We start from the raw sequence: 27,054 nt of genomic DNA, 5'->3' as shown, positions 1-27,054 counted from the left end.
TAAATATGAAGGAGGATAAAGCAGTACTAAGTAAAAGAAATAAGCGAGAAATTTAGTCAAACTGAGGAAATGACAAGAGGAAAAGAAAATAATTTTGCAGTTCAGAGCCCTCTTGTCTGTCACAAGGTTTCAGTTTGTAAATTTTATGACGTAGTGAAGCCCAAAGACTTCATCAAGACATTCTCTCTTTAAGAAGGACCTCAAATAGAAACGATAAAATATTCACAGTTACCTTACTTGTGATAATGCTTAAATTACCAAATAAAAACCATCATGAGATCTGTATGTCTGTAGAAATTATGTTTTTAATTATGTCTTATATGAAACCGTCATGCATACGTTCATGCCCACAATGAAGAATATAGAACCCTTCATTGGTTAAGCATATCTCAAGTTCCTCAGCTTTTGGTTTAAAAAAAAAAGTTACTTCTAACATCACTAACATTATCAAATAATCACTGGATCCCTATTATCCTATATCTATAAACATTAATTTGCAGATAGTTTTCACTCAAAATTTCAAGCACCTTATGCAGCAAGCACAACTATTCTTATCTTCAAGTGAGAAAGTAAATGACATCAGATCTTATCTCTTGGTTAATATTTTCTTGATTATTCCAATGCTTCTGACCTTGCTGTTCCTCCTTCACCTATATTCTCTATCTATTGGGTCTACAAAGTTACAGCTTCCTTAAACACCCTTGGCAAAATTTAATCTCATATTAACTGTAAAAGAAACCATTTCTGGTACAACCCAGGAACATAAGTGGTGGGCTACCATTAAAGCTGCACCCTTTGGTATAGAAGTAACAGTTCCTACTTTACTTAACCCAGACGGCTCTGTCACAAACTGTCTAAAGGAAAAAGCAACCCATTTGGCTGAAGTGTTTGACACTTAGCAGAGTAATGAGAATGAGAAACGAACTTCCTCATTCCTGTTTTCCTGAGGCTAAACTAACTAGTTTAGCATTTTGATCTCGTGAAATTAAAGCTCTCTTCATGAACCTTAATGCCTTTATAGGTCTATAACCAAATCATATTTTTCTTTGTTTTTTATAATGACTGCATATTTCTTAGCTCGTAAGTTACCTATTATTTTCTTTAAGTTACCAAGAAGAATTGCTTAGCTCCTAAGTTATCCATTATTTTCCTGAAGTTACCAAGAGCTTCTTTTAGCACTTGTTGGAAAGTGGGTTGTACGTTCCATTATATAAATGCATTTATGGTACCTCAAGTCCACCTGATTACTGCCCAATTTCCACTCCCATATTATCTAGTTTTTGAACGTCTTTTGGCAAAACGTATAGATAGGCTTGCCGACGGTAAACATCTGCTCCCTAATTTGCAATTTGGCTTTCGTAGAGGCCTTGGAACATGTGATGGCCTTCTTACAATCTCTAATGCTAAACAGAAATCCCTTGTTGTGGTCAGGATGTTTGTATGATTAGCCTTAATTTTAGTGCTGCCTTTGATTGTGTTAATCTAGAGGCCCTTGTCTTCAAACTCAAACAGTTGGGAGTGGGTGAGTCTTTTCTTAGTATCATTAGTGAAATTTTAAGTAAAAGAACAGTTGTTGTTGATGGCCACCATAGCGACTTTAGGAATGCGATGTCTGGTGTTACTCAGTGTAGTGTTCTTGGACAATTACTTTTCATACTGTATACACATGACATGTAGTTTAGCTTAGAAAACAAGGTTGTTGCATATGCAGATGGCGCTACTCGCTTTGCATCAATTCCGTCTCCTGAATATAGATCTGTGGTTGCTAAATCCCTTAATAGAGATCAAGCTAAAAATTAGTGCATGGTGCAAATTATATGGTATGAAGCTGAATCTTAACAAAACTCAAAGTACGATTGTAAGTAGATCGAGGACAGTGGCTCCTATACATAAGGATCTCAGCATTGATACTGTTTCTTTAACTCTGTATGCCTCATAAAATTTTAGGCGTGACTCTTTACAGCAAATTTACCCTTGATAAACATGACAAATTTGGAAGTAATTTTTATTTTTCCTAACTAATAACCTGAAGCTATTTGTAGAAAATTATCTTTCGGTGGAGCTGGAAGGTAAGTCATTAAGGTTTTAATGTGAAGTGGCAACCCTACCCGACCACTAATAGTGGGGAGCGTAGGAGGTGGCTGGGGGGTACCAAGCCAATTACATCTACTCACACATCAATGACCTACGTCACATTTTTATAGCAGGCACGACTTATCGTGAGGATGATTGTCGACCTCGCGATCCGCAGCGATGCTCATAAGAGCGTCGGGAGCGACGTCTTGAGGGTGATCGTCAGGAAGGGCAAGAAGATGATCGGTCCCGTCCTGTCGAGCGGCGAACAAATGGAGAGGGGGCCGAAGACTGGCGATCACTCATAGATTGAAGATCCAAAGCAGGCGACCGTCGGTCACGAGGGGTAGATCATTGCCTGTGGGAAGAAAAAGAAGTTGGTCGATCTTTGAGGGCCAGGAGTTGGGCTTCGCAAAGAGCTAAAGCATCAGTAGTAGAGGCAATCATGGGTGCAAGGTGAAGGATCTCTCCACACACCAAGCTGAAGAAACTGAAGCAAAGCTTCTTCGGAAGGGGGTTCAGTCACTCACCGGGAAAGCCACACCTGCAGCACATCTGAAAGAGATAATCTTTCCCCAGCGACCGGAGGCAAAGGTGCTCCAACATCCCCATACCCCGAAGTTGCCATGGAGTAAGCTGGTCTTCGCTCCTACTCGATCTTTCCCCGGAGAAGGAAAGGAGGAGGAGGAGCTTCGGAAAGAGGTCTAGGAGAGCGGGAAGAGAAAACCGGAGGTCTCTTCGTCTGAGGAGAACCCCATAGGAGAGAGATCTCTCTTAGAGTTGTTCTTCCTTCGATTCACATACTTCTCCTACTGAAAGGCAGGCCACTGCATACACTCATTGCAGGGCAAACCCAGCTCGTAGCGATGCCTCCTGCAGGTCGGACACAGAGAATGAGGGTCAGTTTCAACCGATGACATGAAGGTGCCGCAGGAGTGACCTTCAGGAACAGGGAGCATCAAGAAAACAGTCACACCTGAAAAAGAAAAATATTCTAGCGTAAAGCAATCGTCTTATGGCCAAGCTTTAAGGAGAGAGCGGTCACATCCGAACTCTACAAGCCAAAAGAAAAACTCTTCTTCAATGGCACAAAGTAAATAGATAAAGTATTTAAGATTTTCGATGATCAATCTATTCTGAAGAAGTGTTTTAATTCTTTCATTCTTCCTTGTTTCGAATATTGTTCTCCTGTCTGGTCTCTAGCATCTGAATCTCATTTTAATTTGTTGGACAGGAACTTACAGCCCATTAAATTTCTTATTCCTGATCTAGATATCAATCTCTGGCATTGTTGTTCAGTTAGTTCGTTATGCAAGCTGCATACGATTTTTCAAAATTCTGACCATCCTTTGCATTGATTTTCCTGGATAGTACCATCCTGTTCGTAATGCTAGGTATGCAGTTCATGATAATAGCAATGTCTCCATCATTATTCATGAAACTCATTACTAGACAGTATTCTAGAAGTTTGATTCCAGTTGTGACCAAGTTGTCCAATGATCTTCCTAATCAGGTAGTTGAATCAGTGGAACTTTAAAAGATCAAACTTGCAGCAAATCTTTTTATGTTGAACAGACTGACTTAGGATTCATTTTATAGTTTATATATGAAAGATCTATTTCAATGTTGTTACTGTTCTTGAAATATTTTGTTTTATTTGTTCATTACTTCTCTTGTATTTTATTTATTTCCTTTGCTCGCTGGGCTATTTTTTTTCAATGTTGGAGCTCTTGGGCTTATACCATCCTGGTTTTCCAGATAAGGTTGTAGCTTAGCTAGAATAATAACAACAATAATGATAATTCAGTAAGAAAATCTGCTTTCTCAGTCAATTCTAATAAGTTGCTCATTAATGTATCTATCATTAATGCTGGATACTCTTTTACATTAGCCTTTATAAACAAAAGTAGCTATTCAAAACCTTAAAACTTGTGCTAATCTCAATATATAAGCTCTTCAAATAGCTTGACTTCAATTCCTAAACTCACAAAGAAAGGTATATCCACATTGTTTTAAAATTTCAATCGCTTTATAAGTTCGGATGGAAAAGTGAAGCCGATTTCCCCTCTCTGTGCTATTATCTTTCTAGATTTAATTTCCCCTGTGACTTTATACAAATGAATTTAAGTAAAGGATATTACTCTCTAACATTATCTTTATTTTTAGGTTTTCCCAAGCGACTCAAGATGAGCGAGAGTCACCAAGTTATCCTAGTGTTCTCGTTTTTACTTCTAGCTTCAACCCAAGGTAAGAAAATTACATATATTGTATACTCATCCGAGTTCATTTTTTGTGAACTAACAATAAAGAAAAATTCACATGCATACTGTAAATGTTATTTTATGAAGCAAAACATGCGCACATACTTTCAAGCTCAGAAATATTAATGCTATAGTGTATGAGAAACATCTATTAGCAATTGCTATAATATTTTACTATGGTGTAGGCTACTTGGAGCATGATCTAATTCAATCTTTTGCCCTTTTTGATGGATGCTTAAGGGTTAGATTTACGCCACAGCCTTTCAAGTACTACTCATGTAGAAGCCGAAGTCATTACAAATTGGCAAAGTCCTTTAGAAATGAATAATGGAAAGGCCTTCTTCTCCAACGGTATTCGATGGACTATTTTGCCAGAGGCTTCACTGAATTTCTCCAGTTCCGAAGTTATTCCAGAAGATGCCCACTGTGAAAAAGAAGGGTTGAATGCAGTTGCAGGTAAGGAAAGTTCAAAGTTTACTGTCTTTATAATCATCAAGCGAAGGATGAGTCCACAGGGAATACAAATTTATTTGGATATTAATTCTGCCTTTCCTCCGAGGAAACCTAGCATACACGGATATATTTTTATCTACAAACTATAAACCAGTTTTTATCAAACACTTGTGAAGAATGCTTAAAATAAAGTTGTAAATTCAGCCTTCAGTATACACTGAACTTTACAAAAAAAATGCAGAGGTTATTTCAAAACCTTAACTTTTCTTATACAGCCATTATCGGACTGTCAAAAAGTGCCGTAAACATATTTTTGCATTATTCCTCATTGTCCTTAATACAACTAAAATCTAAAAATATTATAAGGAATAAATTTACTCGTCTCTCCCCTTATTATCTCAAAACTGGTAATTACACAAGACAATCTTAGGAGATACTCAGCAAGTGACAAGCTTTTGAAAATCCAAATCTTGTTTCTATTTACCTATAGTGTATCATCCTCAGATCAAGTGAATTTTCGAGTTTACCTTATGGACAGACAGCATGGGGGACAATGAAGCTTTCAAAGACTAGTCACTAAAAAAATAATAATATTAAACATGGTTTCCTGTTCAGGAATAATAAAGTTACATAAACTATTATCGTTAACATGTTTGGGTACCCCCCACCAGTCGTAATTATATAAACCGCTAGAAATAACCTACAACAGCTGTGCAAGGTAATTAATTCAAAAATAACTTGAAATCTTCCGCAGTAACGGACACTTACAGTCACTTATTGTAGTGGGGTACCAAAGACAGCTACGCACATTGCACCCACAACCAACCTTAAAATAAGAAGCCCCTTTGCCTTATCTCTCCTCATACTAATTATCTTTATATATTTTCTTTACATACATGCATACACATATATATACATACATACACAAACGATCCACCATCAACTAATATATATATATATATATATATATATATATATGTATATGTATATGTATATGTATATGTATATATATATATATATATATATATATATATATATATATATAAAAGGCAAAAGAACCACAGGAAAAATGAAAATATGAAATATAAGATTAAGTCCTGACTAGTTTTGTGTTACTCCTTCAGAGGACTAAAGTAGTATCACGAAACTAATCAGGACTTAATCTTATTTTTCATATTTTCAATTACCCTGTGGTTCTTCAGCATTTGAGCATCACGTTTCCCTGTGATTTTTACGCATATGTATATATACATACATATATATATATATATATATATATATATATATATACATATATACAAATACATATATTCATATATATATATATATATATATATTTATATATATATAATATATATATATATATTATATATATGTGTGTGTGTGTATAATATATATATATATATATATATATATATAGTTGACGGTGAATCTTTGAGTCACCCTACCATTTAAATATAGGGAATTTTTTTAAGGAACTAATTACTTGGATAAAATTTGTACGTATATCTGTGAATCAAAGTATTCCTTCAAACTAATGGTATGCGTGCAGTTGCACCTATTCAAGTACCAATAACTGGGAGGGAAGACACCAACAGAACAAATACAAATCCTTTCATTTTCTGGTGCAGACAAAAAATGTTGAATCTTTTTGAAGTCTATATAATACTAGGGGTACTTGAGGCTCTTTTTTCACATATTATGGAGTAAATAAAGTCAACTGTCTGAGGTGCAAGTAGTGACGAACAGAAGAACTTGATTTATTCATATATATATATATATATATATATATATATATATATATATATACATATATACATATATACATATATATATATATATATAATACATATATTCATATATATATATACATACATTTATATACATATATATATATATATATATATATATACATATATATAAATACATATATTCATATATATATATATATATATATTATATATATACACATATATATGATATATATATATATATATATATATAAGTATATGTATATATATATATATATATATATATATATATATATATATATATATATATATATATATATATATATATATATATATATATATATATATATATATATATATATATATATATATATATATATATAATGTATATCATGGCTTTAAGGGTATCGTGAAAGGGTAGAGTAATTACTTTTGCAGGATCTCTCTCTCTCTCTCTCTCTCTCTCTCTCTCTCTCTCTCTCTCTCTACGGAAAATACGTGACTTTGGCTTCGAATTGGTAGATCACCCGCTTTACTTTGCAGTCCTGGCCCCCTCCAACTATCACCTCTTTCCACAACAGAAGAAACACCTCAAGGGAACGAAAATTCACTCCGATTCGGAAATGGTGGATTGTCCATTAAAAGAAGATTGACCCATAAGTCTCCTACAATGAAGTCAGGCATTGTAAGTAGAAGAGAGAGAGAGAGAGAGAGAGAGAGAGAGAGAGAGAGAGAGAGAGAGAGAGAGAGAGAGAGAGAGACACTTTTCTTTTGCCTATCTTCACCTAAGTAGTTGTTCTACCTCCCTTGTAAAAGGAACAGCTCTACCCTTTCACGATACCCTTAAAACCAGGAACTTTCGAACAACCTCTTATATTTACATATGCCTACATACATTATATGTATATATATATATATATATATATATATATATATATATATATATATATATATATATATATATATATATATATATATATATATATATATATATATATAGTCTAGTTGGTAGAGGGGGTCTGCGTGCACCCCCCGGAAATCAATTTCTAATTGATGTCTTCCTATGGGGAAAAATGTGTAGAAAACAGTTTGCTATGTTAAAAATTTGAAATATTGTCCCACGTGCCTATTTTATGCAAATTAAGCCGCCATTACATGAAAATACTAAAATCGCTATAACTCCGCCAATGCAACAGATAACTGCAAAAATAAGGTGTCTAGACCCAGGTTTTGAGGGTCTAGCATCAATATAAGACCAGTCTCATAGTGACCACATGTGTTCCTGACATGTAAGATATGCAAATTAGTGCCGCCATTACTGAAAAACCTATTTTTACCATATCTTTGCAAATGTTATAGCAATCGTGAAGAACGTGTTGTCTGTACCCTTGTTTTATGGGTTGATGTTTATTATTAGACTATATTTGAATGTGCCTTTTGCTTATTTGTTTTATTATAATGAGATATAGTCAGGTAATGAGAGATTCTGAGGGTACTTACCAATTAGTGTTTATTAAGCAGTGAAATATTTTTTATCATTTCATCATAGGTGGCAACACTTTACTGAATAGGAGAGGATGTGATTCATTGAATCCGTGTCATTTATATTGGATGAAGCAGTGTGTTTTTCAGCAATTTATGAATCATTCTAGGTTTATCTTTTCTAGGTTTATCATAATTTAGTCTGCTTATAGTCAGATAGGTAAAAGGTGTTTATATAATCTCTCAAGCTCTATTTGATAAGACAATTAATGCAATTACTTGCATGACTTAGTGTCATTGGTAGTAATATTTCAAAACACTTCATCATGTTGGTTATAGGCCTATACTTCTCATTTCAGAGTAATAGTTTTGGTATAAGTTCGCCATCATGCCAAAGCGAAGGAATGCTGAATCTGCCAGCACTGAACGCACCAGCCTGAGCAAAAAGCCTGCTTCACCTGCACCTGTATGCATGCTTCATGTGTTATCCATCTCTGATCATGGGCCTTTTACCCCACTCAGTAGAATCAAAGGAACTGCATTTGATAAACTAAAGCACCTTCATGAAATCCGGGACCTGCGGCTCTGTCAGCCACATGCATCTCCCTATCGTATGCAGTCTGTATGCGACCAGATTCCTGAGACTGTCCCCGAGGACCTTGAAAATAATGGGTATCACCGTCAGTGTTATCAGCGGTTCTCTGGCAATCTGCATCTTATAGAAAATAAGACAACTGAGGAACCACAGGCATCCACCTCGCTATTGCATTCACCTCGTAGACATTCAACTGGACCTGTCTTTTCAGAGGAGTGCATTTTTTGTGAGAAAGTAGAGATCAAAGGTGCTGATCGAAAAACTGTACGACCTGTCCATTTCTCATCTTGGAGAAACAAGGAAAATGCATGGGAACAAATTGAATCGAGAGCTGAAAAAATGGGCATGTTTCGGCTTCATAGACGTGTGAAAAATGTAGACCTCTTTGCTGTAGAAGCAAAACATCACCATCATGTTTGAGATCATTCCACACCGCATTTGCTAACTTTGAACGCGGGTTAACAGAGCAAATGACCCAAAGCATACTGAACACGCGAAGATTTCGGCCGCTTATGAGAAGGCACTGAATTTTGTACGGGAGCACATTCGAACTCATGTCATCCAACGGAATGAAGTCCTGCGTCTAACATCATTGCGCTTGCTCTATATTGAAGAACTGAAACGCAATGGGCAGAGAATGAAAACTACCGCTCAGAGAAACTCCTGAAACGTCTACAAAATGATTCAATCAAGGAGCATGTGTCCTTTCTGAAGGTTGATCATGACAAACTTGATGCAATTTCATTTTGGCTTGTGTACAATTCCAATATTTCGGTTAACGATGCTTTAGCACAAGCTTACACGCTTGGTAGCAAAGACAAATACCATAAACTACCGCTCAGAGAAACTCCTGAAACGTCTACAAAATGATTCAATCAAGGAGCATGTGTCCTTTCTGAAGGTTGATCATGACAAACTTGATGCAATTTCATTTTGGCTTGTGTACAATTCCAATATTTCGGTTAACGATGCTTTAGCACAAGCTTACACGCTTGGTAGCAAAGACAAATACCATCATGCTGCTGCTCTTGGTTACAAGAATGCTGTGGTTAGAACCCCTGACACGGATATCTTCGTGATTCTACTCTACCATGCCCATGCTATCAAACTGACTGTGTACCTTGATACAGGATCAGGAAAGCAACGTCAGCTCATCAATGTATCTGAGCTTGCACAATCATTAGGGGAGGACTACTGTGCTACCCTTCTTGGCTTCTATGTCTTCACTGGGGAGGATTGTACCAGTGCTTTCAAAGGAAAAGGGAAGGTCGGTCCACTAAAAAAGCTTGAGAAGAACCCGAGATTCCACAAGGTGTTCAGAGAACTTGGGAATGACTGGAGCATAAATGGCCTAATGTTGAACCAGTTAGAACAATTCACTTGCTTGATGTACAGCCAAAGTCGTGATTTGTCTGTGGATGCCGTCCGATCTAAGATGCTTCGAAAGATGGTAGGAGAAAATGAAAAATTAACATTGAAATCTAAGGTGGACTTTGCTCGCCTCCCTCCATGTCTTTCAGCATTGAAGCCCCATGTCCAGCGTGTGAACCACCGGGTTTGTTTGTACAAACGAGCTAACGAACCCATTTGTGAAAAGCCAAACCCCTACGACGAGGGCCAGGGATGGATAAAGACAGAAGAAGGCATGCTGGAACCATGTGGTCCAGTACTACCTACCTCACTAGTTGATCTCCTTGAAACTATTGATGATCAGGAGGAAGCAGAAGATAATTGCGAAGACGAAGAAACAGATTCATTTGACTTCGACAGCGATGAAAGCGATGACGATTGAAGCTTGTGATGACAGGGAACATTTAGATGATTTCCAGAAGCATCTATATCTTAATTTTTTTTTCTTCTTAATGTGCAAATGACACTTGTGATGAAAAAACGACTGGTCTTATGATGTTCTTTCACCCTTAAAATACGAGTACAGGCAACACGTTCTTCACGATTGCTATAACATTTGCAAAGATATGGTAAAAATAGGTTTTTCAGTAATGGCGGCACTAATTTGCATATCTTACATGTCAGGAACACATGTGGTCACTATGAGACTGGTCTTATATTGATGCTAGACCCTCAAAACCTGGGTCTAGACACCTTATTTTTGCAGTTATCTGTTGTATTGGCGGAGTTATAGCGATTTTAGTATTTTCATGTAATGGCGGCTTAATTTGCATAAAAAAGGCACGTGGGACAATATTTCAAATTTTTAACGTAGCAAACCGTTTTCTACACATTTTTCCCCATAGGAAGACACCAATTAGAAATTGATTTCCGGGGGGTGCACGCAGACCCCCTCTACCAACTGTACTAATATATATATATATATATATATATATATATACAGTGCTAGGCGGTATATCTTAGCAATCCATGTTTGCCAACGGTTATATAAGTAGACGAGCAACCTGGTGAAGTAACGAGAACTTTGGGTGTGGAGGATATAACCCCATAAAATTTTTATGAAGTCATTGGCAGCAGGGTGAAGGATTGGGTTTAACTCGATTGATAAGCTGTCTTTTTGGCTTATACCCTCGATGCCTGCCAGATGATCTTACTAGAATCAGTATCGCCCAGCAGGGGTCACTTGCTTTAGTTAGATACGCACTGTGCATCACAAGGAAATGGCTATCCTTTGATGAATCTACCCAATGAATCCTCTATGGATTTAGTCAATCTATGGAAAGTGGAAATGACAGAATACTGTAGCTCCCAGTCCCGGTCGTAACAGGGTGCTAAGAATCTCCCGGTTTATAAATACTAAAAAAAAATTGAAAATTGGTAATTGGAATGTTCGAAATATGAATCAGATTGGGAAGTTACAGCTAGTGGAGAATGAGTTTATCAAGTATAATTTGGATATCTTGGCCCTAAGTGAAACGCATTGTAAGGGGATTGGCAATAAATAAATAAATATATATATATATATATATATATATATATATATATATATATATATATTTATATATATATATATATATATATATATATATATATATATATATATATATATATATATTTAGGAAGAACTGATGGAATTGTAAGAGAAAGGGTAGGAATGATGATGACACCGATAGCAGAAAAGGCATTGTAAATAGCAGATTGGTCCTTGCAAAGTTTAAATCAAAGCAATTTAATATGAGCATTAAAGTTTGCTAAACACCAACAAATGATTCCCCTGAAGAAATGATTGATTGATTGATTGATTGCTTGAAAGTTTTCTGGCATCCTGACATCTAAAGTTATTGATGCCGATAGCATTTATTATACATGAAAAATGAAAGAGAATTCAATTAAAACTATAAAAGTTAAGATGTAGTTATAATAGTTAAATAGTTTTCAGAAGACCTGCTTCTGAAATAAATCTAAAAATGCCGCTCGCATAGTAGGACACATCATGTCCAAGAATCTTGGCAAGGATGAACCTACCATCCTCACCTCGAGCCTCAAACAGATATCTATTTCTAAATTTATTATGATTAGGGCATTCGGTCAACAAATACCTCATTGTTAAAGGTACTAAACAGTCCTCGCAATATGGTTGTTGTTGGCCCTTCAGCAGAAACTCGTGTCAACCGAGTGTGACCAATACGGAGATGACAAAGAGTTGTCTCCCATTTTCGGGGTATCAGGTTATACCTCCGAGATATGACATTTGTTACTTCCCTCATTTTATTGCCATCTAGACTATCCCAGTGCTGTTGCCATTTATTACAAACCAATTCCTTGATGTAAGGTAGGAAATCATTACAGGGAATGGGATACCGCCTTGGTAGCAACTCGGATGCCGCATTCTTTGCAAGTAAATCTCCCTTCTCATTCCCAGACGCACCTACATGTGCAGGAACCCAACAAAATGGAACTGTTATACCTCTCAGTCTAATAATAAAAAGCCATTCTAAAATCTTTAAAACTAGAGGGTTACTAGAATTAAAAACTTCTAAAGCTTGAAGAACACTCCTTGTATCAATAAAAATTGTAAAATTACCCTCCTTCTCCAAAGCTATTTTTTCAATAGCAGTTAGTATGCCATACAGTTCGGCAGTAAATATGGAAGCTGTTAGAGGAAGTGAACCTCTACCATTAAAATCATTACTATGTATTCCAAATCCAACGTCACCATCAGATTTGGAGCCATCAGTATATATAAAAGTTGATCCCCTATGTTCTGCAACATGTTCCATAAAAACCTGGATTCTAAGTCAGTCATATTCTTCTTGACTCCAATAAAATATTTACAAAAAGATACGTTAGGTAATTTCCATGGAGGCGTTGATGATACCTGGAATGGAAGCACCTTAATTCTAATTATATCCAGAGTGTTTAATAATTGTTTCACCCGAAACCCAAAAGGTTGAGGAGATTTTGGGTGCAACTCAAAGTATGTTGAGTGCCTTACAAGGCTTGCAGTCTGAACGGCTAAGAATTAGAATCTAAACCAATACCGAATAATAGAGGACATTTGGTAAAGGTCTAAAGGCAACTCCCCAGCATCAACAAGGAGACTTGTGATAGGTGAGGTTCTAAACGCTCCTGTGGACAATCTAATACCAGCATGATGTATAGAGTTTAATATTTTTAACCGGCTTCAGGTGGCTGAGGAGTATATTTCACATCCATAACTAATTTTGGAAAAAATCAAGGTCTTGTATAATTTTAAAATAGTATTGTGGTCTGCCCCCATGATGTATGGGACAATACTTTTAAAAGATTGAGAACCTCATTTATCTTTTAATGCTTTTAAGTGAGAAACCCATGTAAGCCTAAAATCTAATATCAACCCTAAAAATTTAGCTTCACTTGCGCATAGGATCCGTTGACCTTTGATGTATATATCCGGGTCTGGATGTACTCCCCGGATACAACAGAAATGGACAATTGTAGTTTTACTTGTCGAAAACTTAAATCCATTCATATCAGCCCAATGGATAATCTTATCAATAGAGAGTTGTAATTTCTCTCAACAATTGCCATTCTACCTCCAGCAAATAATATGGTGATCATCCACAAATAATGTTACAAGAACATCCCGGGGAATGACTGAGGATATCCCATTAATTGCTAGTGAAAAAAGCACTCAGCACACTACCCTGAGGAACTCCTCCTTCCTGACATTTACTCTCTAATAGAGCTTCCCCCACTCGCACTTGAAAAATACTACGTGAAAGAAATGACTAAATAAATAGTGGTAGCTCTCCTTTTATTCCTTATTCATGAATTGTTTTAAGTATACCGTAGCTCCATGTGGTATCATATGCCTTTTCAAGGTAAAAAAAACTGTCACATTGTGCTGTTTGGAAGCAAAGGCTTCACAAATGGAGGACTCAAGTTGTATCAACACATCAGTCGTTGAATGCATTTTTCTAAATCCACATTGAATCGGTGATAAAATACCCTTCTTTTCAAGGTACCACATCAGTCTTACATTGACCATCTTCTCCATGATTTTACACAAACAAGATGTCAATGTAATATGTCGGTAGTTTGCTGCTAAAAACTTGTCATTACCGGGTTTTAAAAAGGCTAAAATAATGGCTAGTTCCCAAACACTTGGATAAGTATTATCATGCCATATTCTATTGAAAATGTTTAAAATAAATAACTTTGTATTGAAAGGTACGTGTTCAATCATTGCATATGGATTTCCATCGGGTCCAGGGGCTGTATCGTTACACGTAGCAAGAGCAGAATCAAATTCTCTTTCAGTAAAAGGAGAATTGTATGACTCTTGCTTTCTTGTTGCGAAATTTAAAACTTTCTTTTTTTCAATGCTCCTATACTGGTGACCAAGAGCTGCTTCACACTTGCACGATACATTTGAAAAATGGCCAACCAGGGCATTGCTAACTTCGGTTGCTCCAGTCATATACTGGCCATTTACCTTTAACACTGGTGGTGGGTTTGGGGTGAATTTGCCTGCTATCTTTTTTACTTTCCTCCACACAGATGATGTCGGTGTTCTACTGTTAATGGAGGAAACAAATGACATCCAAGACTGGCGCCTAGCTTCTTTCATGGCACGACGGAACTGTGCTCTACATTTCTTGTATGTGACTAAATTCTCCTCAGTGCGGTGCATGCGCAATCGAGTTAAAGACTTTCTTGTGGTTCTGTGCAGGGCAGTTAGTTCTGATGACCACCAAGGGACTGGTCGTCGTCTGAATATCCCTGTTGTTTTGGGAATGGAATTGACTCCTGCTGTGTGAAGAGTTCCATTAAGTCTATGGCATCATCAACACTTTCAAACTGTTCTGCATTTCCTTCAATTTCACTTAAATACCGAAATCTATCTCAGTCCCCATTATCAAGATTCCATCGAGGCGATCTCTGTAAAGGTGGACCACTGTTGGTGTTTATAATGAATAGTGCATGATCACTAGTATGCCAATCATCTAATGTTCGCCAATTAAAATCGAGAAGACAGTTAGAGCTTCCAACTGATAGGTCAGTGCAGGACAAGATACCTGTCTGAATATGAAAATGTGTGGGATCTCCTGTATTAAGGAGTCCGACATCATCTTTCTCCAAAATTGATGATACAATATTACCCCTTGCGTTTGCCAAAACATTACCCCAAAAAGGATGTCTACTATTAAGAACTCCTAGTATGAGAAAAGGTTGTGGGAGTTGTTTAATCACCTCTACTATATTATCATATGAGTTGTTATCATTTGGAGGCAAGTAAAGAGAACAGATTGTGTATTTTCTCCCTATATCAATCTGTACAACCACTGCCTGCAGAGGGGTTCAGATAGATTAAGATATTTGGGGAACATGTTGACGAACGTATATAAGACTTCCCCCATGGTTGATTGATTCATTGATTTAAAGATTTCAGGCATCCTGACATCTAAGGTCATTGACGCTGATATCATTTAGTTTATATATGTATAAAAATTAAAGAATATTCAATTAAAGTCATAAAAGTTAAAGTTTTCAAAAGACCTGCTTCTGAAATAAATCTAAAAATGCCACTTGCATAGTAGGACACATCATGTCCAAGAATCTTGGCAAGGATGAACCTTCCACTCTCACCTCGACCCTCAAACAAATATCTATTTCTCAAGTTATTATAATTGGGGCATTCAGTCAACAAATGCCTTACTGTTAGAGGTACTAAGCAGTCGTCACAATACGGTTGGTGTTGGCCCTTCAGCAGAAACTAGTGTGTCAACCAAGTGTGACCAATACGGAGACGCCAAAACACTTCTCCCATTTTCGGGGCATCATGTTATACCTCCGAGATATGACATTTGTTACCTCTCTCATTTTATTGCCATCTAGGCTATCCCAGTGCTGTTGCCATTTATTGCAAAGCAATTGCTTGATGTTAGGTAGGAAATCATTACAGGGAATGGGATACCTTCTTGGCAGCAACTTGAATGCTGCATTCTTTGCCAGTGAATCTGCCTTCTCATTCCCAGACACATCTACATGCGCTGGAACCCAACAAAATCGAACTGTTATATCTCTCCGTCCAATAATAAAAAGCCATTCTAAAATCTTTAAAACTAGAGGATTGTTAGAATTAAAAACTTCTATAGCTTGAAGGACACTCCTTGCATCACTAAAAATTGTAAAATTACCCTCCTTCTCCAAAGCTATTTTCTCAATAGCGGTTAATATGCCTTACAGTTCGGCAGTAAATATGGAAGCGGTTAGGGGAAGTGCACCTCTACAATTAAAACCATTACTATGTACTCCAAATCCAACACCAGCATCAGATTTGGAGCCATCATTATATATAAAAGTTGATCCTCTATGGTCTTCAACATGTTCCATAAAAAAAGAGACCTGGCTTCTAGGTCTGTCATATTCTTCTTAACTCCAATAAAGTATTTACAAAAAGATATCTCTAGTAATTTCCATGGAGGCGTTGATATCTTGAATGGAAGTACCTTACCTCTAATTATCTCCAGACTGTTTAATAATTGTTTCACCCTAAAGCCATAAGGTTGAGGAGATTTTGGGTGCAACTCAAAGTATGTTAGGTGCCTCACAAGGCTTGCAGTCTGAAAGGCTAAAAAATTAGGGAGTCTTTGCAATCTAAACCAATACCAAATAATGGAAGACATTCGGTAAAGGTCCAGAGGCAACTCTCCAGCATCAACAAGGAGACTTGGGATAGGTGAGGTTCTAAACGCTCCTGTGGACAATCTAATACCAGCATGATGTATTGAATTTAATATCTTTAATCGGCTTGGGGTGGCTGAGGAGTATATTTCACATCCATAACTAAATTTGGAAAAAATCAAGGCCTTGTATAATTTTAAAATAGTATTGCGGTCTGCCCCCCATGATGTATGGGACAATATTCTAAAAGATTCAGAGCCTCAACACATTTAGCTTTCAACGCTTTTAGGTGAGAAACCCATGTAAGCCTACAATCAAATATCAAACCTAAAAATTTAGCTTCCCCTACACGAGATACGTTGACCTTTAATGTATATATCCGGGTCTGGATGTGTTCCCCAGATACGACAGAAATGTACAATAGTAGTTTTACTTGCCGAAAACTTAAATCCATTCACATCGGCCCACTGGATGATTTTGTCAATTGAGAGTTGTAGTTTTTTCTCAACCATTGCCATTCTAGCTCCAGTAAATGATATAGAGAGATCATCCACAAATAATGTTGAAAGAACATTCCGGGGAATGGCTGAGGATATCCCATTAATTGCTAGTGCATAAAGGGTCACACTCAGCACACTACCCTGAGGAACTCCTTCCAGGCACTTACTCTCTGATAGAGTTTCCCCCACTCTCACTTGAAAACCTCTATGTGAAAGAAATGCCTGAATAAATAGTGAAAGCTCTCCTCTCAATCCCAATTCATGAATTGTTTTAATTATACCATATCTCCAAGTGGTATCATATGCCTTTTCAAGGTCATAAAAAGACTGTCACATGGTGCTGTTTGGAAGCAAAGGCTTCACAAATGGAGGACTCAAGTCGTGTTAACACATCAGTTGAGTGCATTTTTCTGAATCCACATTGAATCGGTGATAAAATACTCTTCTTTTCAAGGTACCAAATCATTCTTGCATTGACCATCTTCTCCATGATTTTACATAAACAAGATGTCAATGCAATAGGTCGATAGTTTGATGCTAAAAACTTGTCCTTACCGGACTTTAAAAAGGCTAAAATAATGGCTAGTTCCCAAACACTTGGATAACTATGATCATGCCATATTCTATTAATAATGCTTAAAATAAATAACTTTGTATTAAAATGTACATGTTTAATCATTGCATATGGAATTTCATCGGGTCCAGGGGCTGTATTGTTACAATTAGTAAGAGTGAAATCATATTCTGTTTCAGTAAAAGGAGAATTATATGACTCATCCTTTCCTGTTACGAAATTTAAAATTTTCTTTTCCTCGTTGATCCTATACTGGTGACCAAGAGCTCCTTCACACTTACTGGATACATTTGAAAAATGTTCAGCCAGGGCATTGCTGACATCATTTGCTTCAGTCACACACTGACCGTTCACCTTCAACACTGGTGGTGGGTTCGGGGTAAATTTGCCGGCAATCTTTTTTATTTTCCTCCACACAGCAGATGGTGGTGTTCTACTGTTAATGGAGGAAACAAAAGACACCCATGACTGGCGCCTAGCTTCTTTCATGGAACGACGGAACTGTGCTCTACATTTCTTGTATATAATCAAATTGCCCTCAGTGCGGTGTCTGCGCATTCGAGTTGAAGACCTTCTTGTGGCTCTGTGCAGGGCAGTTAGTTCTGAAGACCACCATGGGACTGGCTGTCTTTTGAATAACCCTGTTGTTTTGGGAATTGAATCAACCCCTGCTGTATGAAGGGTTCCATTCAATAAGACTATGGCATCATCAATATTTTCAAACTGTTCTGCATTTCCTTCAATTTCACTTAGCTCACAAAATCTATCCCAGTCCCCCTTATCAAGATTCCATCGTGGAGATCTTTGTAAAGGTGGACCATTGTTGGTGTTTATAATGATTGGTGCATGATCACTAGTACGCCAATCATCTAATGTCCACCAATCAAAATCAAGGAGACAGTTAGAGCTTGCAATTGAAAGGTTGATGCATGACAAGGTACCCGTCTGAACATGGAAGTGTGTGGGCTCTCCTGTATTAAGGAGTCCGACATCCTCGTTTTCCACAATTGATAATATAATATTGCCCCTGGTGTTTGCTAAAACATCACCCCATAAAGGATGTCTACCATTCAAATCTACAAGTAAAAGAAAAGGTTGAGGGAGCTGTTAAATCACCTCTACTAAATTTTCATACGATATGTTATCATTTGGAGGCAAGTAGAGCGAACAGATTGTATATTCTCTCCCTATATCAATCTGTACAATTACTACCTGCAGAGGTGTAAGGACAGATAAAGGTATTTGGGGAACATCTCGACGAACGTATAAGAGACTTCCGCCATGGCTCCCTACTACATGATCATAAGGTTTCCTATAGCTAATATATTCGCGAGGACAAGGGGTATTAGCATCAAGCTTGCTTTCCTGAAGACTTACAATTATGGGGGAATGCTCGTAAACTAAGAGCTTAAGTTCTTCATATTTGGCCCTTAAACCCTGACAATTCCATTGCAAAATGGAGGAAAAAACTATGGTTTATTTTATGGAAGAACTTTTAGATGAAGTCTTTCCATTAGCAATTTTTGATCAAATGCTATTTCCAGGAGGTTTTATTAGAAAAGGTCTTGATAAATTGGGATTTTTGTTTTTGCTTTTCTTGTTATCCTTCTGATCCAATTGTTGAGGGGGATGGTGGACCTCAACTTAAATTTCTGATTTATTTAAATTGCCTTCTGGTTGATCAGAAACATCAACAGACAAAACATCATATTTATTTGATGTCATAACTCTAATATTTCTTATGGAAGGGGGTGAGAGAGATGGAGGTCTCTCTCTTTTCCTATTTATAGGTGGTGAGGATATACCAGGTTTTTGCACCTTCCGTACCACAGGTGCACCTGGTAACTTTGTTTCGGGTGGAACCTCCATCAAATCAGGCAAGGACATGGCCTGAGAGAGGTTGGTAGTATTGCTGGTAATGGGGGATGAAGTTTGTATAGAAGTGGGCAGTGCCGCAGTTTTAAAACAGTGGCAGAGCCTTGGAAGGCAATATGCTTACCTTGTCATGCAAAACTTTACTATCATTAGATGATGTATTTCTTTTCTTGGAATTACTGGCAGCACTATGTGGCTTTGATGTTTCCTGTGGTATATTTTCTCTTGATTTCAGTGCCTTTGCATAACTGTTTGTTTTTTTCAGTAGTCTTTTGGCATGACCTACACTTAGGTGTCCTACACTGGATTTGTTGAGGGCTGCTTCTTCAAACTTATAAATCTCGCAGCTCCTGTCAGTGGATTTATGGTTTGAATTGCAGTTCAAACATCTGGGCTCAAGTGTACAGTCTCCATGATAAGGTCTGGAACAGATGCTACACATTTTTTAATTTTTACAAACTTTAGAAGGATGTCCAAATTTGAAACATTGTAAGGGCTTTTGTTTGAGAGGTCAAACTTTAATTCTTTCATTTTCAATATCGATGTGGAAAGGCACATCGGCATCCTGGAAAGTAAGGATAATCATCGATGTCCCAGAACTCTTATGCACTTTCCACACTGTAAATGGGCACAAGGCTGGTATTTCCTCTTCTGTAAATTCATACAGATCTTTATTAAAGGCTACTCCCCTTCCGTAACTAAAATTTAGGTGGGGTTTGACATCTAACATATCCTTTCATCACTGCTTGTCTTAAGGTTAGACAATATTAATGATTGCGTGTATGATTTTGCATGAATTAGGAAGCTATTTTTCCCAAAGCGAGATATATCACCTGGTGCAATGGTTCCTACCTTTTTCTGAACTAGTTTGCTAATTTTGAAATAATTCCCATTAATCCCTTTAAGCTTGGCAACAAGCCACATTGGTGGTTTTGGCTTTCTTTGGGGGAGCATAGTTATATCGATATCTTTCTCAAACCAGTCAACAGGTCTATATACATCTAAATTGTTTGGTATCTTATCATATAGGACACCCATGACATTTAAGTTATTAATTTTGATATTATTGATGTTACATATTGCATTGAATGCTTCTTCCTGATTATCATAAGATATCCATGAATGCCATTTCTCATTTTCAAGTTTCATTCTAATTTCTTTTATCACTCCATAGTATCTAAATGCTTTATATAGCATATCATAATCAGTGTTTATTGGAATTTGGGTAACATGAAGGATTCGAAGTTTCCCTTTGTTACCCGACTTAATTGGTTTTAAAACATTAGTAGAGGGGTTCTTTTTTGTTCCTAGGTCGTCAACAGAATTTTCCTTAATTAAATTAGCAGAGGTCGTCAACAGTGCCAGGGGAGAGTCAGCGTATCAAGGGGATGGGGGTTCGTTACTTAAAGATCCATTAGACGAGAGCCTTACCTTATTGCCTTATTTTTTGTTTGGGTTCCCCCAGGTCCCTCAGTGTGAGGCACCTCGTATATCCACCAGAGAGTTGCTAATACATCTTCCGGTGTATTTTGCATCTTCCAGTCTTGGATGGTCTGGGATGCATCTTAGGTATTTATCGAGCTGATTTTTAAACGCATCTACGCTCACTCCTGATATGTTTCTTAGATGAGCTGGCTGCACATTAAATAGTCGCTGCATTATCGATGCTGGTGCGTAGTGGATTATGTCCTGTGCGCCTTTCTCAGTTTACCTGGAATGCTTTTTGGTACTATTAATCTACCTCGGCTTGCTCTTTCTGATACTTTAAGCTCCATGATGTTTTCAGCAATTCCTTCTATTTGCTTCCATGCTTGTATTATCATGTAGCGTTCTCTTCTCCTTTCTAGACTGTATAGTTTTAAAAATTGCAGTCTTTCCCAGTAATCAAGGTCCTTAACTTCTTCTATTCTAGCAGTATAGGACCTTTGTACACTCTCTATTTGCGCAATATCCTTTTGGTAGTGTGGGTACCATATCACATTGCAGTACTCGAGTGTACTACGCACATAAGTTTTGTAAAGCATAATCATGTGTTCAGCTTTTCTTGTTTTAAAGTGTCTGAATAACATTCCCATTTTTGCTTTACATTTAGCCAACAGTGTTGCTATTTGGTCGTTGCATAACATATTCCTATTTAACATTACACCAAGGTCTTTAATTGCTTCCTTGTTTGTGATTGTCTCATTATTAGGTCCCTTGTATGCATACACCATTCCTTCTCTGTTTCCATAATTTATTGATTCGAATTTATCGGAGTTAAATACCATCCTATTTATCTCCGCCCATTCATATATTTTGTTTAGATCTCTTTGTAGTGAGTTCCTATCTTCATCACAAGTAATTTCTCTACTTATTCTTGTGTCATCGGCGAAACTTCTCACTACGGAGTTTTCAACATCACAGTCTATGTCTGAGATCATAATAACAAATAGCAGTGCAGCTAATACCGTACCTTGGGGCACACCAGATATTACCTGGGCTTCATCTGATTTCTCGTCATTTGCAACCACTATCTGTTTTCTGTTTTGCAGGAATTCTTTTACCCATTTTCCTATCTTTCCCACAATATTATGCTTTCTCATTTTTTTCTCCAATATGTTATGGTCTACCTTGTCAAAGGCTTTTGCAAAATCTAGATAGATCACATCTGTGTCTTTTTCATTTATCATATTATTGTATATGTTTTCATAGTGAGCTATCAGTTGGGTCTGTGTACTTTTTCCAGGTACGAAACCGTGTTGACCCAAATTAAACAAATTATTTTTGACCAAATGGTTCATTATTTTCTTTTTTATTACCCTCTCATACACTTTCATAATATGTGATGTTAGACTAACAGGTCTATAATTGCTTGCCTCTAGTCTTGATCCACTTTTGAAGATAGGGGTTATATAAGCTAATTTATGTTTAACATATATCTCGCTCATGTCTATACTCTGTCTTAGCAGTATTGCAAGTGGCTTCGCGATAGTGTTTGCAGTTTTTTTTAACAAAATCGCTGGAACTCCATCTGGTCCGGCTGCCGAACCATTTTTAATTTCGTTTATAGCCGTGACAATATCTGCTTCATTAATATCTATATCCGTTAGATATTCAACATTTTCTTCTCTCATTTCTGTTTCATTATTCTCATTCGCAATTCTTGGCGTGAACTCACTCTTATATTTTTCTGCTAATATGTTGCATATTTCCTTTTTTTCATTCGTTAGCCATCCTTCAATTCTTAGAGGGCCTATTTCTATTCTCCTTTTATTCATCTTTTTTGCATAGGAGTAAAGTACTTTGGGGTTTCTTTTTATATTTTGAAGTGTCCTTTCTTCTAAGTCCCTTTTTTCATTTTCTTTCGACTGTATAATCTTTTGTTCTGCATTTTCTATCTTACATTTTATTTCCCTCATTTTCCACACATTTTTTTCTTTTGCAAGATTTTTCTTCCACTTTTTAATTTTCTGAAATAAGATCCTTCTGTCTCTTGGTATGCACGTCTTTTGTTTATTGTTTTTTTTCGGTACATATTTTTCAACAATTTTCTCCAGTATTTTGTACAGTATATTCGTATTTACCTGTATATTATCACTTATAAATAAATTTTTCCATTCTTTATTCAGTTCTTCATTTATTTCTGACCATTTTATATTCTTACTGTAAAAGTTATATTTTCCATATCCTTCCCAAAGTTTTGTGCTTTTATTAATTCTGTGATCACTTGCTTTGGAATGAACTATCAATTCTATGACATTGTGGTCTGAAATTCCCGTGTTATACACTATTATTTCTTTAACATAATTCACCTCATTCACAAATACTAGATCTAGGACATTTTCCTTTCTTGTTGGAATGTGGTTTATTTGTTGCATATTATGTTCTAATAGCATATCTTGAAGCTTTTCAAATTGCCTCTTATCTTCTGCGCTACTATTACTATCTTTTTTATATGTATACATACAACCACTTTCTTCTATCCGTTCTTTCCAATCCACGAAAGGAAAGTTAAAATCTCCGGATAGGAGTATATTCCAGTCTTTATGGTTTCTACATATATCATCTATTTTTTTCTATTATTATGTCAAACTCCTTAGTGTTTGGGGGTCTGTAAACTACAATATTCATTAGTTTTTCAAATCCAAATTTTACCGCAATCAATTCACATTCTGTGTTGCTGTATTTTTCACATACTTTTCCTTGATTTATGTCTCTTCCATATATTGCGGTTCCCCCTTGATTCCTATTTTTTCTGTCTGATCTATAAGTTTGGAAACCCTTTATCTGGTCATCACTGCCAGTCTCTTGGGAATACCATGTTTCACTTATATTTAATATATCTATTTTTTCAATTTGGGTTAGTTCTTCTAAGAACTCTATTTTCCTTTTAGAGTTACTCGTGACTAAACCCTGTGCATTCATTACTATTATGGTTTGTGTTTCATCCCCATTATTTAATATTGGTAATAATATGGATTCTCCCATGCTTCCTTCCTGTTCTGATATGATGTTCTTTTCTTCATTTCCCGGAATTCTGCCATTAAAAAATCCAACTTTTCTATTATATTTGCTCTTTCGCCTTCATATTTATTTGTGTGTGTATACCTGCAACTGTCCCCATATCTGCACCAACCCCTGGCATTATAGATGCATTCTTTGTAGTTGGGCTCTAAAGGTGCCGGTTTGGGTTGAAAGGCCTCATATCTTGGGGCTCTTGGTTCTAAGCTCGGTATATACACGGCCTGCTTTTTTGTTTCTTTTTTTGTTTCTTTTTTGCTTTCATTTTTCTTTTCAGTTTGCTGAGTTTTCTTACTTTCATTCATGGTTGCAGGATGCATATATCGACATTTTTTGTTGTAAATGCATCCTTTTCCTTCTTTTAGGTTTTTGCATATTTTTGGATGGAGATCTCTGCATTCGTCTCCATATCCGTCTAAATACGCACATTTACCATATATTTCATAATTATGGCATATCTTTGGATGCTTGTAGTAGCATCTTTCGCCAAATCTGCAATTCCCTCTTTTCAGCATATTGCAGACTATATCCTTCTTTTCTATTTTTTCTTGTTCTTGCTCTTCCCTAAAATTATGTAGGTCCGGGTAGCGTCTCTTGGGTCTATTATTTGTTTCCATCTGGTAATTTATTTCTTCATAAGTATGTTGTTGGATGGCATCATAGGTTATATCAATGATTTCTTCTGCATCCTTACACATATCCTGTTCATTGTTCTCTTCTTCTTCTTTTTCTTCTTCTTCTTCTTCTATTTCTTCTTCTTCCTCTTCTTTATCTTCAACTATTTGCAGATTTAGTCTCGACTTAATTATATTTTCTATCCAGACTAAGCATGTTGAGCAGAATACCTTTGTGTCTTTATTTTTTATTTTTTGCTGTATTTCAGCACATGTGGGATGTGTTGGGACATGACAGGCATCACATTTTCTAATCAATTGTTGAGGATTATTAATGGAATACCATATCTTACATGTATTACACCATTTTGGCATTCTTTTTCCCATTGCATCAATCAGCATATTCACCATATTGGACTTCTTATTGTTCTTTGATGGAATGTGTTGATTGATGTAGACTTTCTTTATAAGTCTCTTTAACACTTGGATTTTCTTTGGAATTTCTTCTATTATTTTGCTGATGTTTTCCGCAGATTTGCTCCAGTTTATTGGATCATATTGTTTCAATATGTCTGCGAATATTTTTCCGTCACATTGGTTGACGTTACTAGTGACCTCTGTTATCAGACGGTCGAGCTCCTGTTTCGCCAACTCATGGAATTTATTTTTGCTGAGTCCAGCGATGTCTCTCCAAGCCTTGCCCGTGTTGTACATAGCCATCTTGATTAGATTTTTAGTAATTCACAAGATAACTATTCTATGCCGACGTTTTATCCCACTTCTCCGACCTCAAACTAATCACTGACTATTCACGAAAACTTGTAGCTATATTGCACTCGATAGCCTTTTGTTATCCGCGTTAAATCATGATATTTATAGGGTCGCAAAAGTGTAATCACTCACTGGCACACAGATACAAAACTGAGAGAGAGAGAGAGAGAGAGAGAGAGAGAGAGAGAGAGAGAGAGAGAGAGAGAGAGAGAGAGAGAGAGAGAGAGAGAAGGGTTAGTTTGATGTACCTGCTCGACAATATTACGCCATCACATGTCAGAAAGGAAATTTGCACTCTCCACTATTGGCACAATGAGAGTATACTTCCCAAATGGTCCACTCCATACCCTACCCGAAGGATAGCATCAAAACAGATATACAGTAGAGCTGAACCCGCCTGTTAGGACTGAGACCAAGAAACTATGGAATCATCCTCCCCATATCTGTAATGATGAGCTTCCAGCCAAAATTCGAGAGTTCTACCCCATGCATTGGATCCCCCTGGATTCCGAAGACCTAACACTTGAGAACAGTTCCGCCAAAAAGGTCCAAACCATCTTTGGGATGGCTGAGGTCATCCAATACTCACATATAGCTTTGAATGCAAACACCTCCCAACCATGACACCTCCTCCCACTCATGAAAGCAGACAGCAATAAAGGATGTATAAACATCCCCACCGGGGCTACAATGGATATAGAAACATCCAAGCCATAGGAGAAAAAAAAATAATAGATAAATATATGTACATAACATATGCACATATATAATGAGAGAAATTTTTCTCATAGAGTTTGGAAAACAACACGAAAGAAAGTTTACAAAATTAGGAGAAGGTCGAAGTAGTATTGAGAGAAAGAAAAAGATGAATGAGAGAAATTTAGATTCGAACTGGGGGAGCAATTTCCTCAAGTTCGAGAGCCCTCTTGCCTATCACCAAGTTTCAGCACGGGAATGAAATGCCGTACTGAAGCTCAATGACTTCTTCAAGGCATTCTCTCATTAAGAGGGACTTCCCTCATGGCTCCCTGCTCGTTGATCATATGGTGTCCTATAGCTAACATACTCTCGAGGAAAAGGAGTATTAGCATCGAGCTTGCTTTCTTGTAGACATACAGTTATAGGGGAGTGCTCATGTATGAGGAGCTTAAGTTGTTCATAACTCGCCCTTAAATCCTGGAAATTCCATTGCAGAATGCAGGGAAAAATTATGGTTTATTTTTTGGAAGACACCTTAGATGGAGTCTTCCCATTGGCAATATTTGATCTAACAATATTTCTCGGTGGTATCTCTAGAGAGGATCTTGATATAGTGGGTTTTGTGTTCGTTTTTTTTTTTTGTCTCTTTTTGATATAATTGTTGAGGGGGATGGTGGACCTCAACTTGAATTTCTGATTGGTTGATTAGAAACATCAACAGACAAGATATCCTATTCATTTGAAGTCATGACCTAATGTTTCTTATGGTAGGAGGCGAGAGAGATGGTCTCTCTCTTTTTCGATTAAAAGGTTGTGATCTGTCAGGT

The 27,054-nt window shown here is 36.8% G+C and overlaps 2 protein-coding genes across 3 annotated transcripts in view; one reads left to right on the top strand and one right to left on the bottom strand.

The window, feature by feature from the left end:
- LOC137644463 (4-hydroxybutyrate coenzyme A transferase) overlaps positions 1–27,054 on the bottom strand; it is a 321,602-nt gene that overhangs the window by 222,655 nt on the left and 71,893 nt on the right.
- LOC137654698 (putative leucine-rich repeat-containing protein DDB_G0290503) overlaps positions 1–27,054 on the top strand; it is a 95,326-nt gene that overhangs the window by 32,044 nt on the left and 36,228 nt on the right. Inside the window, exons 2-3 of one of the 2 annotated variants that reach the window (XM_068388594.1) lie at positions 4,240–4,320; positions 4,575–4,790. In XM_068388594.1, coding sequence (XP_068244695.1) covers positions 4,240–4,320; positions 4,575–4,790 — 297 coding nt within the window. The remainder of the gene's footprint in view (positions 1–4,239; positions 4,321–4,574; positions 4,791–27,054) is intronic. The other variant, XM_068388601.1, reaches the window with a different exon arrangement.

This window comes from Palaemon carinicauda, chromosome 1 (genome assembly GCF_036898095.1).
Source record: "Palaemon carinicauda isolate YSFRI2023 chromosome 1, ASM3689809v2, whole genome shotgun sequence".
In the NCBI taxonomy this organism is placed as follows: Eukaryota; Metazoa; Arthropoda; class Malacostraca; order Decapoda; family Palaemonidae; genus Palaemon; species Palaemon carinicauda.
Note: the sequence above shows the minus strand (reverse complement) of the source record. Positions and strands in the feature narration are given on the sequence as shown.